This window comes from Vombatus ursinus, unplaced genomic scaffold (genome assembly GCF_900497805.2).
Source record: "Vombatus ursinus unplaced genomic scaffold, bare-nosed wombat genome assembly UNPS02009770.1, whole genome shotgun sequence".
Classification (NCBI taxonomy): Eukaryota; Metazoa; Chordata; class Mammalia; order Diprotodontia; family Vombatidae; genus Vombatus; species Vombatus ursinus.
The window spans coordinates 2,962,069-2,979,779 of record NW_020949548.1 but is presented as its reverse complement, the minus strand read 5'-3'; the positions used below and the strand labels follow the sequence as shown (position 1 = coordinate 2,979,779).

General features: G+C 37.8%; 1 protein-coding gene across 1 annotated transcript in view; it reads left to right on the top strand.

Annotated features, from left to right (window-relative positions):
• The window catches only part of ANO3 (anoctamin 3), a 448,483-nt gene that overhangs the window by 391,225 nt on the left and 39,547 nt on the right, over nucleotides 1–17,711 (top strand). Inside the window, exons 15-17 of the mRNA XM_027852601.1 lie at nucleotides 9,820–9,902; nucleotides 11,128–11,268; nucleotides 12,261–12,425. Coding sequence (XP_027708402.1) covers nucleotides 9,820–9,902; nucleotides 11,128–11,268; nucleotides 12,261–12,425 — 389 coding nt within the window. The remainder of the gene's footprint in view (nucleotides 1–9,819; nucleotides 9,903–11,127; nucleotides 11,269–12,260; nucleotides 12,426–17,711) is intronic.

Sequence of the window (17,711 nt, the reverse complement as noted above, 5' to 3'; positions counted from 1 at the left end):
CCAATATATTTGGAGCCTTGAGGATCCCAAAACAAAGCAAATTCACACCTTGCTGAGGGAACTGAGATCTCTTTAAGAGATGATAAATGGGAAAAGGAGGAAAAGTATTGTAGATGACATGGGGTAGTAGCTACGCATGCCTACTCCTGGCTAATTTAATTGGTTTTGCTTGAGATCGCCTACTTAGTTGATGAATTGTGGACCCTTAGACACACTCCTTGATGGTTCTCTAATTGTTTCATTGATATTTGTATCTCATTTCCAAAAAGATTTTAAGTTCTTTGATAGTAAATAATAATAATAGCATGTATATAGTGCTTTAAGGTTTAAAAAACATTTAACATATGTTATATCAATTGACCCTTGCAACAACCCTGGAAGGTAGGTACTGTAATTAGCCCCATTCTATAGATTAAAAGACTGAGGCTAAGAGAGGTTAACTAACTTGCTCAGGGTCTCACCAATAGCAAGTGTCTGAAACAAGATCTGAACTCAGGTCTTCCTAACTCCAAGTCACTGCTCACCCTGAGAAAAGGAATCACTTGATAGACTTAATTTGTCTTTCCCAAAGTTTTATTACAATTCTGCTTATAGTAATGATCAAATTGGTAGGTGAAGGTAAAATCTTATCTAGGAGGTGAAAGGAGTTGTCCAAGTGGGAAAAGGCAAATTAACACACAGGGGAGACCAGAAGCAACATCAGGGTACTTGCATAAAAAAATCAGCAGAAGGATTCCACCGAGAGGTACTAAGAGTGATTATGTCTATTAAGCATATGCCACAAAGATTGTTTTATGATATCATTTTGTCATGATTTATAGAGAAGCCCTGAGTTCAAGTATCACTTCTGACATATATGAGTTATGTGACCATGGGCATCTCAGTGCTCTGAGCTAAGACTATGAGTTAAAGAGGAAGCATCAGCCTAAATTGGTAGTGGGCATTTCTCCATCTGGGAATTTCCTATCTTTATGATCCAGTCAGGGATTTCCTTTTCCCTCATTTGCCTTTCCCCCTTGTGCTTTACACTTTCTAAAGATGACAATGTAACCTGTGCTGAATGAAATAGCTTAGAGAAGACACTAGCCACTAGACATCAGAAGATAACAGGCCCTTTAACCAAAGGGGTTAATGCTACAAATGTCAACAGGGAACGAACTCCATGTCTGGAAAAACTGTTCTTCATTCATAAAGGAAAGAAGTTATTGTGTGATGTGTTGTTCACTGGTGCAGACTGACAACACCAGTGGGGGCCTGGATCAACAGGATTGGGAAAGTAGCTGTTTTTCTTAAAGAGATAGCAAAGCAAAGTGGAAATTGCTTTGAATTTGAGTTGGGCTATTTCAGTTTGCATCCACAGTCTCTGCCATTTTTACTGCCCCAGTAAACACTCAAGGTGTTGATGCAGTGGAGGGTGACTCTAAGAACCTGTAGTTTCAGCACCATATTAGAATCTCCATTTTAGAGTCAGCTGAGAGGCAGTATGGCTCCTCAGTAATAGAAAGGGCACTGGACCTTGTCTTCCCAAATTGGAAGACCTGGGTTCAGATCCCACCTCAGACACTTACCAGCTGTGTAACCCTAGACAAGCCACTTAACATCTCTGTGGCCTCAGTTTACTCTTATGTAAAATGAAGGAACTAGATTGAGTGGCCTCTGAAGTGCCTTTCACCTCTAAATCTAAATTCCTTACAAGAGCTACATCTAGCCAAAATAAAATTCAGCTTGTCAAAGAGATGAACAACATTTTTTCCTCCACTGAAAGTTTTCATGATAGGGGTTAAGAAGAACCCTTAGGAGATAGATATGATAAATGTAGTCTCTTATCACAGCTGAACAGACCTGGAAAAGAAAGGGCAATAGAGAAAATAATAAGGAGAGCACTTGGTACTTCTCAGCTGATAGAATTTTATGACAAGGATCTATAGAAATTGGAGAGATTGTTGGCTAAGGTAGCACTGAGCTTAACCATAACATGTTGCTATCCAGACCAGCCACCCTAGCCAGCTGTGCATCAACAGATGCCCCTAAGTCAGATGCATGAAGTCAAGAGTGGTTTGCCTTCTCCTGGAGGAAGGGAAAGGCCTTAGGGAGAAGATACTGCCAGGTGCCTGGCACATTGTAGGGGTGGCATGCAGGTGTTGCTGTTTCCATGGGAACATTCTCTCCTTTGCTGTCACTCCTCCAGAGCAGGTGGGAAAGGAAGTGATCACTTACCATTTCATAAGGTCATTGAGTATGGGGATTCTTTTAAGTATGCAGCTTCTTGGGGTTTGGCAAGAAGCGATGAAGGTGGAATTAGCATTGTGCAGAGCGGGGGACTGTAAGAGGACAGTGCATGGTGATGAATTTAGCAAGAGCATTTAAAGTGACAGGCTACATTTTCCTTGAGTCTGTGTGTGTGTGTGTGTGTGTGTGTGTGCGCAAAGGGGAAGGGGTTCACGTATTTATCTTGGCCAGAATTTCTGACACAGCCCTCCTCAGGCTTCTAGCAATTCAGTAGTCCTTACTTGAATCATAGAAATCAGAGGTTGCTTCCATTCACTGTGTATCTGAACAGGATTGCCCTGACTAAGTCATTGAGGGACAACCACACCCTTAATAGTTGGCTGACCTTGAGCAAATTCCTTAATCTTTAAAATGAGGGTATTAATACTTGCTGCTAATTTTCTAGTTTAGTGGGAAGATCAAATGAGATCATTTATATTGAGTATTTTCCAAATACAAAGGGCTCTACTACTTTAAATTCTATTGTTATCTAATCCAAATGCTTATCTCTCACCTTTAGCAGAAGTCATTGTGGTGATACTTTGATATTCCAATGTCAGCACTGAGCTAGTTTTTTAATTGACTTTGGTATTCGTTAGAGCCCTTGGTGGGATGAGGTTACTAAATTAGCCTGACTATGCATGAATCATAAGAAAAGAAGAAAGTGAAATCTAGGTGCATACTCTGGACTTTGGAAAGAGATAGTGTAGGTGAAAGAAAACATAGAGATAATATGGCTGTGGAATTGAGCTCTCCACTTGGAGCTCTTTGTAAACCCCACAAGCTCAAGGCAAATGTAAGGACTTGGTGTTATTTAATACATTTGGGGTTGTGGGTTCCCTTTGGCCTTCTACAATCTTACAGAAAGCATAAGAGACAAGACAAACGGATGTAAACCTGCCAGTTGTACTTGTCAATCTCAGCACCAAGGACAGTTCTGTCTAATAATTTGTATGGAGTAAGAAACTAAACACTGAAGTGTTATAGAAATGAACTTCAATGGATCTGCAAGTTCATAGGGTCATAGGTTAAGATCTGGAGTGAAGCTCAGAAGCCTTCTAGTCCAGCCCACTTATTTTACAGATAAGGAAACTAAGACCCAAGGAGATCAAGTGACTAACTTGGTAGTAAGCCTCAGAGTTGGGATTTGAACCTAGGTCCTTTCACTTCAGAGTCAGGGCTCTTTTCTACCAGGTACTCCCTCCAATAGTATAGATCTCATCCTGTCCATACCTTTTTATCCCGATTCTTATCTTATCTTATCTTCATATTCTCTCTCTCTCTCTCTCTCTCTCTCTCTCTCTCTCTCTCTTTCTCTCTTTCATGCTCTCTTTCTCATGCTCTCTCTCTCTCTCTTAATTTTGCTACTAGCCTGTGATCCCTTTTGTATAGGGAATTCTCATTTCAGAAACTCTTTGTATACATTGTAAATTGGCAACTGATATCACTGAAAGGTTAAATGGTTGTCTTGGGCCATATAACCAGTATATGTCAGCAGAGGAACATGAAGCCAGGTCTCCCTGACTTTGGGATAGTTAGCAGATGTCATTGTGGTGATATTTGATATTCCAATGTCAGCACTGAGCTAGTTTTTTAATTGACTTTGGTATTCATTAGAGCCCTTGTTGGGATGAGGTTACTAAATTAGCCTGACTATGCATGAATCATAAGGAAAGAAGAAAGTGAAATCTAGATTCTGAACTCTGCACATAGGTTTAAATTCTACCTCCCACATTAGTTAACAAGACTTTGGCCAAGTTATGTCACCTGCCTTTTCTCTAAGATTATTTCCAATTTACCCTGTATATATCTAGTCTGTACACAGTTGTTTGGATATCTTCTCTCTCATTAGACTACAAACTCCTTGAGGACAAAGGCAGTTTTTACTTCGCTTTGTATCCCCATTACCACATAGTAGGTGCTTAACAAAGGCTTGTTGATTTAACTTGACCTGCTTCTCCAAGTCTGTTTCCTTATCTATAAAAAGAGGTTAATAATAGCACTGGTCCCATAGGGTTGTTAAGAGAACCAAGTAGGATAATGCACCTACATCATTTTACAAACCTTTAAGCACTAATTGTAAGTCATCATTATAATTAAATGCTATTTGAGGGTGGACATAGGTTTGGAGGGGATTCAGTGCTCTTAGACATAAGACAAACATATCTCTGCTAAGGATTCTCAAATGTGACTTCCAATGTCTAGAATTTATTCATCCATTAACCCTTAATCCAACCATTAATGCTAGTACTCATCCTAACTAGTAAACTGTTCTATTATACATACAGGACACTATTTCTTAGTGACTAGGGTGTTAACCCTAAAATTATCTCATTTGAACTAATGGAGAATAAAGTGGGCAGAGGTGAGAAAGCACACATGGTGACTACAACAATGGAAATGGGAAGTATAAAAACAATAATAAAAGAAATTAAACCAAACACTGTATAATTTAATTAATTAAGCTTGTTCCCGAGAAAGAGATGGGAAAACACATCTCTGTGTCTTCTCTGCAGAGAATATAAAGAGTGGCATGTACTCAGACTCAGTTGATGTTTTTCTAAAGTGCAGGTCTGCTCTTGTCACCCCCACACTCAATGGCTCCCTTTTGCATGCAGGATAAAATACAAAATATTCTATTTGTCATTCAAAGCCCTTCATAGTCTGTCCCCCTCCTACCTTTCCAGGCTTCCTGTGCCTTACATCTAGACAGATACTCCATCTAGTGATGCTAATCTCCAGGCTGTTCCACAAACAAGACACTCCATCTGTTGGCTCCAGGCATTTTTTAAGGCTGTCCTTCATGCCTGGAATGCTCTGCCTATTCTACTCTGACTACTAACCTCCCTGGGTTCCTTCTTATGTCCATTAAATCCCTACCTTCTGCAGCAACTTCCCCAATCCTTCTTAGTTCTAATGCCTTCTCTCTGGTAATTTCCTATTTATCTTGTATGTCCTTGCTTTGCATGTTTTTATTTGCATCCTGTCTCCACCAACAGTTTGTGAGCTCCTTAAAGGCAGGAACTGTCTTTCACCTCTTTTTGTATTCCTAGCCCTTAGCACAGTGCCTAGCATATAGCAGGTGCTTAATCAGTGTTTACTGATTGATTATTTGATGTATTAGTTTGGCAGAATTGCTTTTTTTTTCCTTTGTTACAAGAGGTATTTTACTGCATGGAGGAATAATAAGGAATCTATTAGAAAATGAAGGTAATGTGAAAACAAGTTATCATTAAAATTAAAAATAATTAAAAATAAACACACCTCCAAAGAGGGGATGGGGGATAACAATGAAAATCGTGCTATAAATATTCTCCTGGAATGAAATCAAAGAGTTCCCAAAATCACGAGTAGAACCTGTTCGACAATGATCCCACTTCTTTTTAGTGAAAGGGGAGATTGCAACACCATGTGGGGGAAGCACATCGTGCTTGAGAATGTTATTAAAAATAAATCTAAGGAGCTGAGTGAAAGACTTAGTAGCACTTGGACCCCATCCAAATTGGCAGTCTCAGTGTTGCTGTTCCTGATAAAGTCATTCTACCTCCAGCTTATTTTAAGAAATTTCAAGTTCTTATCTTTGTTAATGAAAAAAGGCCTTTTGATTCTCTCTCACCCCCACTTCAGAACAGTCTTTACTTGTTTTGGTCATTTCTGTTTGTTGTTGTCATGTGTGTGTATATATATATATGTGTGTGTGTGTGTGTGTGTGTGTGTGTGTATATGTATGTATGTATGTATGTATGTAAATGTATGTATATATATATTTAGATTTGGGGTTGTATAGTGGAAAGAACCCAGGGCTGGGAATTAAAAGATTAACATTCTAATCCCAACCCCACCACCAACACAACTACAACTAGGGCAAGATATTCCACTTTCACCTCTTGTGTCTCAGTTTCTGTATGTGTAAAATGAAGACCCTTGCAGTCTTTGTATTCTATGATCCTAGAAATTGTTGAGTCCAATCATAAATTTAGGGTTGGAAAGGATCTTTGTGATCACCTAGAGTCCAACTCCTTCATTTTATACACAAGGAAATGAGGCCCAGAAAGGATAAGGGTTTGCCCAAGGTCACACAGGTTGATGGAAGGGATCCAGGTTTTGAACCCAGGTTCTCTGATTCCAAAGATAGCAGTTTTTCCCATATACCAAGCAGCCTCCCAATTAAAAAGATACTGGTATATTTATTTTGGACTAAAAGTGGTTCCTTGAGGCAGGGAGATGGGGTAGATAGAGCACTGGGCTTAGAATCAGGAATACATGGGTTTAAATCTCACCTCTAACACCTCTGGGCTAGTTGGTTAATGTCTCTGTGGCTTTAAGACTTTATCTGCTAAATCAAAAAAGAATTCACGTCTTTGTTGGCTCCAGGTAGTTATAGTACTGATGGAATCACAAAACCTTGGCATATTCAGTTAAAAGCTGATTCTAAATTTTAAAGAAGTCTCAATATGTGAGATGGCATATATCACAACTCTAGTAGTATAATGCAGTTGAAGAATATTTGAAATATCTTAAGGATGGGAAACCCAGGAAAGGTCTCCAATATTAAGGAATAAAAGGGAATTGTTAATTTTGTAGTGTTGCCTTTTAAAACTATCTGCTCTATAGTACAAATGCTTAATATGCTCTCCTTTTTTTTAAATCATTCTATGAACCTAAGACATCCTTGGGCACTATTCCATTAGAATGTGTGCCTCTTATTTTCCCTCTAATTTCCACTCTGGAAAGAAGAAACAAATTTCTGAATACAAATGCTAAGAACAAAGTTTAATATAAACTAGGTTAGGACTGAAACTGAGAGTGGAAACTTTTCTGAAGTTATAAAACCCTCAAAGGTACCATGAAATCACTATTGATGGAAGGAAGCTACAGGTTGAAACTGGGATTAATCCAAACCTATGGTCCTTGGTTTAATTGGAGTCTTTAAATAGCTGACATAGACCTTGGAGATTTGCAAAGCACTTCACGTACAATCTCATTTGAGTCTCTTCACAGAACGAATGAATTCTACAAGTGTTGTTTGTGCTTAATAGAATGTAAGCTACTTGAAGCCAGGGACTTGTTTGTTTGTTTGATATCTTTGTAGCCATAGTAAGTACCTGATATATGCTCTTTAATTGTTTTCCATTTCTGTTTTACAAATGAGGAAACTGAGGATGATAGAGGTTAAATGATTGGCCTGTGGTAACGATAGCTTATAAGCATCAAAGCAAGGTCTCTAAATGGTCTGTGTGTGTGTGTGTGTGTGTGTGTGTGTGTGTATGTGTGCACAAAAGAGAAAGAAAGAGAGAGACAGTGGAGGAGGGGGAGGGCAATACTTCAATAGATTCAATAGGTTCCTTTTTATAACCTCATGTATTTTATTTTATGCATTTAAAACATTATTCAGAGAAGAGGTCCAGAGGCTTCACCCAGCTGCCAAAGGGGTCCGTGACAAAATGAAGGTTAAGAATCCTTGACTCAAAGAAAGGAGAATACAATTTGTGTTGTGGTTTTGTCACTTGGGAGGCATCAAATTCCGACGAGAAACACCGTCGATTTGTAGACAGAGGGCTCCTGGATTCAACTCCTGACTCTCCCATGAATTGCCTGTATTTCCTTAATTTTATTGCCTTCCCTCTGTTGATTATCCCACTTGGTCCTATATATAGATTGCTTAGACATAATTATTGATGTGATGTCTCCTCCTTTAGATTGTGATTGTGTTAGATTCCTCCTAGGAGGAAGGAACTGTCTTTTACCTTTCTTTGTATCCCCAGAGCTTAGTGCAGTACCTGGGGATTAGTAGCTGCTTAATAAGTGTTTATTGACTACTGATTATCTTGGGCCAGTTACTTAACCTCTATGGTCCTTAGTATCCCTATCTGTAAAATCAAGAAATTAGAATTGGTCTAAAGTAGCATGACGTACACTAAGATTCCCGTGACCATTCAGTAGAGTGGAAAGAACACTGGATTTGACAACAGAGGACGGGAGATTCCATCAATATGGGAGATTCAAGGTATATATATATTTTCTCCATGTAAGGAGATCCACAGCTGTCTACAGTTTTCCAGTCTCAGAAAACTGCATGAGTAGAGTGATTTAGCCATGATCATACAGTCAGAATATATACATGAAGTCACATCTTCCTGACTTTGTAGTCAGTCCCTCCAGCCCTCATACCTCCCTGTCTCTACTGTGTCCATCCTTTGGTGGTGACAATGGTTCGGTGTTTTGGAGCAACGAACCAATTCATGGTTTCACTGATTAATTCTGTTCCTGTTTTTATGCCACTTCAGGGCACATTCCCATCAAAACTCAGGGAGATCATAGGGGGTATAAATACCATTGTCTCAGACAAGCTCAGAGAAAGGAAATAATTCACACATGGTTACAAGATTCACAGCCAAGATTCACACTTTGGTCTTCTGACTCCAAACCCAACACTTTTTCCATTACTCATTCATTCAACATACGGACAATGGTGCCTGACTTGTGATAGAGTCTTCTGAGCTCATATTGGTCTGATCAGTCATAAACAGACACACTGTACCTTGACTCCAATATAGTGATGTCATTTTGGTCCTCTCCAAGATCAAAGTACAGTAACCAATAACCATTCAACAACCATTAATTAGTTATCTTTTATATTTAAAGTATGTAGATCCCTTTATTATACTTACAATGACTAGGCCATAGCAACTTCTTTCTTTTTTCTTCTTCTTTATTTTTCCAGAGCTTTTCAGGCAGCATTTCTAATTTGACTATGCAATGGAATTCACCAGATCACTAAAGAAAAAATATTTTGCCACATACATAAAAGATAATAGCAATGGCTAACATTTTTATAGTACTTAACTATATGCCAGGTACTGTGCTGAGCACGTTACAATTATTATCTCATTTGATGCTTACAACAACCCTGGGAGTTGGGTGTTATAATTATCCCCCTTTTACAGATGAGTAAACTGAGGCAAGCGGGTTAAGTGACTTACTCAGGGTCACTCACACAAGTGTCTGAGGCAGGATTTGAACTCTGGTCTTCATAACTCCAGGCCCAGCTCTCTGTCTACTCTGCACCACCTAGTTTCAAAGGCAATTAACCTTTGTGAAGACATTGCCATTTCAGAATCACATCTCAAGACTGACTTAAATGTTACTGCTACCCCTCAGAGCTACCTTTCTTCCGATGTTCTATTGAAGGGGATCAAAATGGAGAGATAAGTAGGGGAAACAGCAGGTGAGAAGGTACCACTCACTATTCAGTAGTTAGTGTTATTTCATTTCCTATGTCATGAGAAGTATAGATTATGAAAAGAATGCAGACACATTTGTAAAATGAAGCCATTTAATGGGAAAAATACGTGATATTATTCTTAATTATTTCAAAGTTCAAATGGATTGGTGATTTTCTTGGTAAGGGAGTTACCTCAATGATAAATATAGCAACTCTTCCCTGCCCACTCATCTTGAAGACACTTGTCAATGTCCACCTGGCTGGGCATCCCTCACTTTCTCCTGACAAATACGTGATATTGCTAAAGAATAAATTATTTTTTACAGCTACAGTTTTCCTGGAGTTCTGGAAGAGGAGGAGGGCTGTGTTGACCTATGACTGGGACCTTATTGACTGGGAAGAGGAAGAGGTAAGCAGTGATGGAATTTGGAATTTTTGTGCCTGCGACATATTGACTTGGGAGAGAGTTATGATAATAATGCAGATGATAGTCTGAACTCAGGTGGAGTTTCACCAGGAGCAAGGGTGGCCTGGCCAGTGCATCCACAGGATTTGAGAGGGAAGGCAAGAACCAGAGAGGGGGGTCCATGTCAACAAGACCCTGAGAAAATTATCACACCCTAGATAGGATGGTCACTTTGAACAGGAAATATACCCCCTCCATGTCAGTATCCTGGGGCTGAACCCCAGTTATGCCACATAGTTATATGTTCTGGAGAGAAGACGTCACAGAGAAAGGATGGCAATGGGATTGGACTGGTATCATGAGGATTGTTCAAGCTTATGATCCTTGATGGATAGACTTCTTCATGAATACAGGTATTTCTAAAGAAGTTAGTAATGAGTGCAAGGGCGCCCTTGATGTCCATTCAGTGTCCATATCTTCCAGTTAGCAAGTGGGTGAGCTACATTACCTGACATCACAGGTGGTCATTATTATTAAGAAATCCATATGGTATAGATGGCAATTGTATCTGTGAATGGAATAATATAATATATTCTAAGTTTTTTTCCAGTGTTACTTTTACTTATGAAAAGTTTATACAAATGAAAAGTGTCTTGATTACTGGAGGCTGTTTGTTTTCAGAGAAAGGTGTTGTGGTTGATAGAATACTGGGACTTGGAGTCAGTAACACCTGAGTTCAAATCCTTAATTACACATTTATTAGCTGTGTGACCCTGGCCAAGTCACTTCGCTACCCTCATCCTTAGTTTGCTCGTATATAAAATGGGATAATAATTGTATTATTTAAGAGGCTTGATGTATCAAATGAGACATAATATACAATAGGTACAAAGCACTTTTCTAACCTTACAGAGTTATATAAATATGTTAGTACTTACTACTATTATTATTATTATCATTGTTGCTGAGAAAACAGTGACTCCTCTTGCCAAGTTTTAGGTGTTTTATTTTTAAATAGGCAAAACTCTTGGCTTGCTCTTAATGGTGACTTTTATGAAAATATTAACAGAGTTCATGGCTTGCTTTCATTTATTAACTTGCATATATTAATTTGACTTGATTTCATCTATTAACTTGACATATATTGACTTGATTTCATCTATTAACTTGACATATATTAACTTGACTTGCTTTCATCTATTAACTTGACATATATTAACTCTCCTAGGAAAATGTTCGCCCCCAGTTTGAAAGAAAGTATGCCCAGGTGGAAAGAGTGAATCCCATCACAGGAAAACCTGAGCCTTACCAGCCCTTCATGGATAAACTCCTTCGGCTTATGATCTCCATATTAGGAATATTCTTAATGGTAGAGTAATGTCAGAACATTAATGTGCATGGTTTTTCCCAAATGAGATATTCTAAAAGAGAGAGAATTCTAGAGTCAGGAAGAATTGTGATATTTCTATGAGAGCAACTGATTGTGAGACCTTGAATATCTTATTGAATAAATATATTCATTAAATATACATCGGGTTACTGGGGAATTAGCAAGGGAGGGGGATAAAAAAACTTGTAAAAGTCATAGAATTATTCTGAGGATGGTAGTTATGCTGCTTAGAATCAAGACTTCTTTGGGGACATTCACTGTATGAATAAGGTAGAGAAATGGAAATTCCTTAAAATACAACATCTCTACTAATAACCTGTATCTGACATGACCCTATTGTCTGTAATAATTTGAACAGAGAAAGTCCTTCACTATGATTCATTTTTAAAGTATTTATTAAGCACCTGCTGTATGAAGGACAGCATATTAGGTACTGAGAATAAAAAGACAAAAATGAAACAGCTTTGATTTGCTATAATGAAAGCTCTTGGAGAATAGGTTTTGTTTCCTTCTTTGTGGTTAAATCCCCAAAGCCTAGTTAAGTGCCTGGCATATAATAGGCACTTAATGAATGCTTGCTTCTATGAGAACAGGGGTATTGAGCCTTCTTTGTGTCATGGATCCGTTGGCAGTCTGATGAAGACTGTGGATTCTCAAATCAATGCTTTTAAATGCATAAAATATAAAAGGAAAACATTTATGTTGGAATACAGTTGAGCAATAGTTGCAACATTAGATGGTTATCAATTGAAATTGAATGATGATTATGGGTTCTTTTTCTAAAACATTGCATGGATTCCATATGGTTTGGTTTAAGTATGGAGTGTTTAACAATACTGCCTATTACTTGAGATAAGAACAGAGTATATTGTGCCTCCTTTCTTGGGGAGTCCCTCTCCCTGGGACAGGGTGCTTGGCGTGTGAGGCACAAGCTTGGTAGCGATTTCACATTCTCATCTCTCCCAATCCAGATTTCTTTGGTGCTCACCACAGTTTTTGCTGTCGTGGTTTATCGTCTCGTGGCCATGGAGCACTTTGCATCTTTCAAGTGGTATTTCGTCAAAAAATACTGGCAGTTTGCCACATCAGGGACTGGAGTATGCATCAATTTCGTGATCATCATGTTTCTGAATGTCGTAAGTGTTTGAGATTTTTTCCCCTTGTTTGAAGGAGACAAGAATTGCTGTAATTTATCTTCACTTTTATTTTATTCACATAGAGGCCAGACTAGAGCCACATAGTATTTGAAGCAAATAAAACCTCATGCTGGATCTGAAGTCGGGAAGTTCCAAATTCAAATCTAGCCTCACATATTTACTAGCTATGTGACCCTGGGCCATGTCACTTAACCGGTGCCTGCCTCCATTTCCTCATCTGTAAAATGGGAAGAATGATAATACCTTCTTCCCAGGGTTGTTGTGGGGATAAAATAATGTAATGTTTGTAAAGTGCTTTGCAAACCTTAAGAAGCCATATAAATGCTAGTTATTGGTATTATTATTAGTATTTATCATCATCATCATCATCACCATTGTTACTATTATTAGCCATTCACATTTCAGACTGCTCTATACTTCAGTTTCTTCATGTGTTAAAAATGAGGGAGTTCGAGATAGTAGTGTATCAGGTCATTCAGGCTTTAGCACCATGCTCCTAAGACACTCTGTATTCTTGTGTTCTGTGGACTTGGTGGATGAATAACCCTGACTGCTCTTCTGCTTACCCCCATGTGACCTTGGGTAAGTCATTTAACCCCTGTGCGTTTCAGGTTTCTCATTTGTAAAGTTTGGGCTTACCGTGCCAAATCTACAATTAATATGAGGAACAAAGATAATGTATGTATAAACCATGAAGGGTCCTATAAATGGAAACTGTTAGTTTTATTGTGGAGTTTAAACAGATATCCCTTCTTTCTTTAAGGAGATTAGAATCTAACAAAACACAGGTGAGTCACATAGAGAATTGAACGATTGGTGAGCATATAAATAATATAAGTAATATAAATAATTATGTGAAATGAGATAATATGGATAAAACACTTTGCAAAATACTCTATACGTGCTAGCCATTATGATGGTGATGATTATCATACTACTTATTATTATTATCATTATGTTATTATTATCATATTGCTTACTGAGTGTTAGTTCATAATAGTAGTGGAAAGATTAGGAGGGAAAGAGAGAGAACAGTAAGGAACATTTACTAACTTCTGCATTCTTCAACCATTCCACAAATCCTTAATAACAAGCACTTAATATTTAGTAATAATTAACTTGTTAATATTTATTAATGCTAATCTATTAATAATTTTAATTATTCCCTTCTTATGTGCCAGTCACTGTGCTCAGGCCTGAAGATTCAGGAAACTAGATCCCCACAATCCTTGCCTTCAAGGAGCTTACATTTGACTAAGTGATAGGTCAAAAGGAGAAGGGGAATGACATCATGTACTCTATTAAGTCAATGTAATTTGAGGAAAAAGCACCTATAGCCAGGATTAGGAACAGTTTCACAGGTCTTGTGACCCTTGAACTGAGTCTTGAAAGATCAAGAGAGGAAGAGATGGGCCTAGGGAAGGAGGCTTGTTAGGCAGAGTGAACATGTAGTTACTCAGGGAAGAGGAGGGATTTCACCATAATTAATAAGCAAGTTCAAGGATATGCCTACAGGATAAGCAAACCTACTTTCATTATAATAATAGTGTGTGTGTGTATATATATATATATATACTAGTAGTGTTACATATATATATACTAGCTGCATATATATATATGCATAAACACATGTATACATTAGCTAGCATACTAGCTAGTGTATATGCATGTATGTATATGTGTGTGTTTGTATATCCATACATACATATAGATATAGAGAATTTTAAGATTTACAAAGTACTTTACAAATATTTTCTGCTCACTACAACCCTGGGAGGTAGGTGTTATTATTCCCACTTTACAGATGAGGAAACTGATACAGAGAGAAATTAAGTTACTTTCCCAGGCTTGCACAGCTATGAAGTGTCTGAGGCTGGGGCAGTAGAAACAATATCTGATTCAGAATTGGAGGACCTGTGTTCAAATCCAGCATCCATTACTGATTAAATCATGACTTCAAATATGTCTCTTAACTGCTCTGGGCCTCAGTTTTTTTTCATCTATCAAATGAAGGGGTTGAACTAGATGTCTTCAAGGTCCCTTTGAGCTCTAAATATATGATCCTGTGTTTCACCAGAACACAAGACTAGACATACCTTGTAGACAGAGCATTAGGTGAGAAGGGACTGGAGGCAAAAATAGATTAACTTGTTTAACGTCATATGCATAATAATAATACCGCTGTTCCCATTTTACAGATGAGAACACTGAAACAGCGTTCTCTACATGGTCTGTTAGAGAGATCACTAGTTGTCAACTCAGAGGACCTAGTTTCAAAGTCTGTCTTTAATGTTTAGCATCGGTGTAGCCTTAGACAAATCATTTAACTTCCCTAGGCCTCAGTCTCCTCATATGTAAAATGAGCAAATCAAATGTGTGCAGAGGTTCTTAACTTCTTTTTGTGTCATGGACCCCTATCATAGTATGGTGAAGCCTTTTTTAGGTATAATGGAGCTTTTCTAGGTATAATGTTTTTAAAGGTCTAAAATAAAATACATAAAATTTTAAGGGAAACTAATTATGTTAAAATAATCATGTTAAAATAGAATTGTCCATTTTTTTTTTAAGAATCCATAGGCTTCAGGTTAAGAACCCTTGGACCAGAGGGTCTCTGAAATCCTGGATCCTGGCTGATTGCTTTGTCTGCTTCACAAGGCTGCCTTTCCAGGAAGTGATTTCATTTCTGTGCTACTGAATACAAATCTTTGCCCAGATAAGTCTTGAGTCCAAGGTCACAGCCCTTGGAATGTTTGGTGCGAACTCTTGGCTCGTAGATTGGGATGTATGAATTACATCTGGAAAGGATGTTGGAAAACAAAACCAGTCCAGTGACTACTTTCTTTTGTGACTTCAGATAGCACATAGTTTACATTTTCCAAAGCCTCTTTGGATTCTGACTTATTGTTACGTCTGGCACTGCCTCAATCCAAAGGGATAATTATTTACGTCTCTAAAAACTGAAAAGGTTGTTTGCTTGTTTGCTTTTTCCTTAATGAAAAACTTTGTGATATAATGGAAAAAAATGAGAAGATCTGGCAACAATTTTGAGTTTGCTGCTAACTCCTTGTGTGACTTTAGGCAATTTTTCTCACTTCTCTGATCTAAAAATGGAGGTCATTAGGTACTGGGATCACTAAGATCCCTTCAGGTCTGGGATTTATGATAATAGTGACAATAACTGTGGATTTTCCAGTTGTAATTTTCAATCTCCTCCTCTGTCATCCCTCTAAAACAACATATCTGTGAAACTGCAACATATTGGACAAAAAAATAGCATGATTATTACAGTAAAAATATGCCTATTGTAAAAAAAAACTGAGTCATATGAAATGGAGAATCACAGTGTGAAGAAAATTTGTGATTTCTTATGAAAATTTAGGGATTTTAGTCTGTTATATAAACTTGGCTCTAGTTAGATTGAGAGTATGAAAAGAACATTGTGATTTGAATTTAGGAGACCTAGGTTAACATCTTACTCTGATCCATACTAGCATTATAAACAAGTAAGGTAACCTCACTAAGTCTCATTTTCCCAATCTATAAATGGAAATATGTGTGTGTGTGTGTTTGTGTGTGTATGTGATAGGTGTATACATATATACACATACATTCACATTTATATGTATGTGTATAGGCATATTTGTGTATTGTGCTCAACACAGCCTCTGTTTGCCTGTTTCCTCAAGTACAAAATGGGGATAATGACACCTCCCTTTCTTGTTGTGAGAATTAAATAATATAACATTGGCAGAAAAAGCTTAGTACATTGCCAGCCTGGCACATAGTAGGCACTATGTAAATACTAGTTGTTATTATGTATATAAATATATATAAGGACGTATATATATATGTGTGTGTGTGTGTGTGTACATTCATGTGTATATGTAAACATGTATCTAGATGTGTGTATGCATGTATTTGTATATATGCCTTACATGTGTGTAAATAGCACACGGGACCTAGAGTCAGGAAGACCTGAGTATGGTATATGTAGGATGCTCAATGCTTGTCAACAAGAATAACACTTTTCTGTAATACTTTATACTTACATAGTATAGGACCAAAGGATCCTCTGCCTAAGATCATAAATTTGAGATCATTGAATCAGCCTCTCCATTTTATGAATGAGGAAAACTATGTTCCAGAGAAGCTAAGCTTCAATTCATTTACTAAATAACAGAGCTAGACTTGAACCCAGGTCCTTTGATATCCAGTTTAGTATTCTTCATGTTACCCAGTGCTGGCCTTCTCGTAATGATAATCGTAGCTGTCCTTTATGCAACACCTTAAGGTTTGTTAACTTGTTATACATGTATTATCTCATTTGATCCTCAAAACAACTTTTAATAAGACTCTCTTGGGTTGTTATCTAGGAAATGCTTCCAGATATTCACATTATCTAGTGGTGAGGCATTTTTTAATTTAATTTCAAATATAAATGAGCTTATTGCAAAATATAGATTGTAAAGTATTCACGTTTTGTCATGGCCCTGGAAGGGACTGGCCCTGGATTTCATTGATCTAGGGTACCCCTAATAAGGAAGTTACCAAGGCAATCTGGCAATACCCCACAAACTTAGTCTTAGAGAATTCTTAAAAGATAAACACCTTGTTCAGTCAACTGAACAATATGTTTTTTTGTTTTTTGGTGAGGCAATTGGGGTTAAGTGACTTGCTCAGGGTCACACAGCTAGTAAGTGTCAAGTGTCTGGTCTGAGGCCAGATTTGAACTCAGGTCCTCCTGACTCCAGGGCTGGTGCTCTATCCACTGCACCACCTAGCTGCCCCATGACCAATGTTTTTGAGGTGGAACTTTGACTCAGTTATTCCTGATGCCAACGCCAGACTCTCTACTCACTGTCATAAAATGAAATCTCAATAGTCTTACTGGGATATTTTTAATAGTCAAAATCACTTTTAGCAATTATCCATGGTTGATCCTCAGTTGATATTTTTAAACAGAGGATTGTGGAAATATTATTTCTGGTCTCCCTGTGTGATCATTTGTATTCTCCAGCTGTTTCTTATGTCCTATTAATGTATGGTGTGTTTATACATATATGCATGTATGTATATGTATATATGTATATGTACATACATACACACATAATTTCTATTTCTTTTGAGACCATTCACCAAAACCTCTCCCTTGCCCCTTGCCCCTCACATCACCCAGGTATCTTCTGCTCCTATCTCCTCCTTTACTTCTCTCTCATGTGAAATGGCTGTTTTTACAAAGATTATATGAGTGATCCCATTCTATCC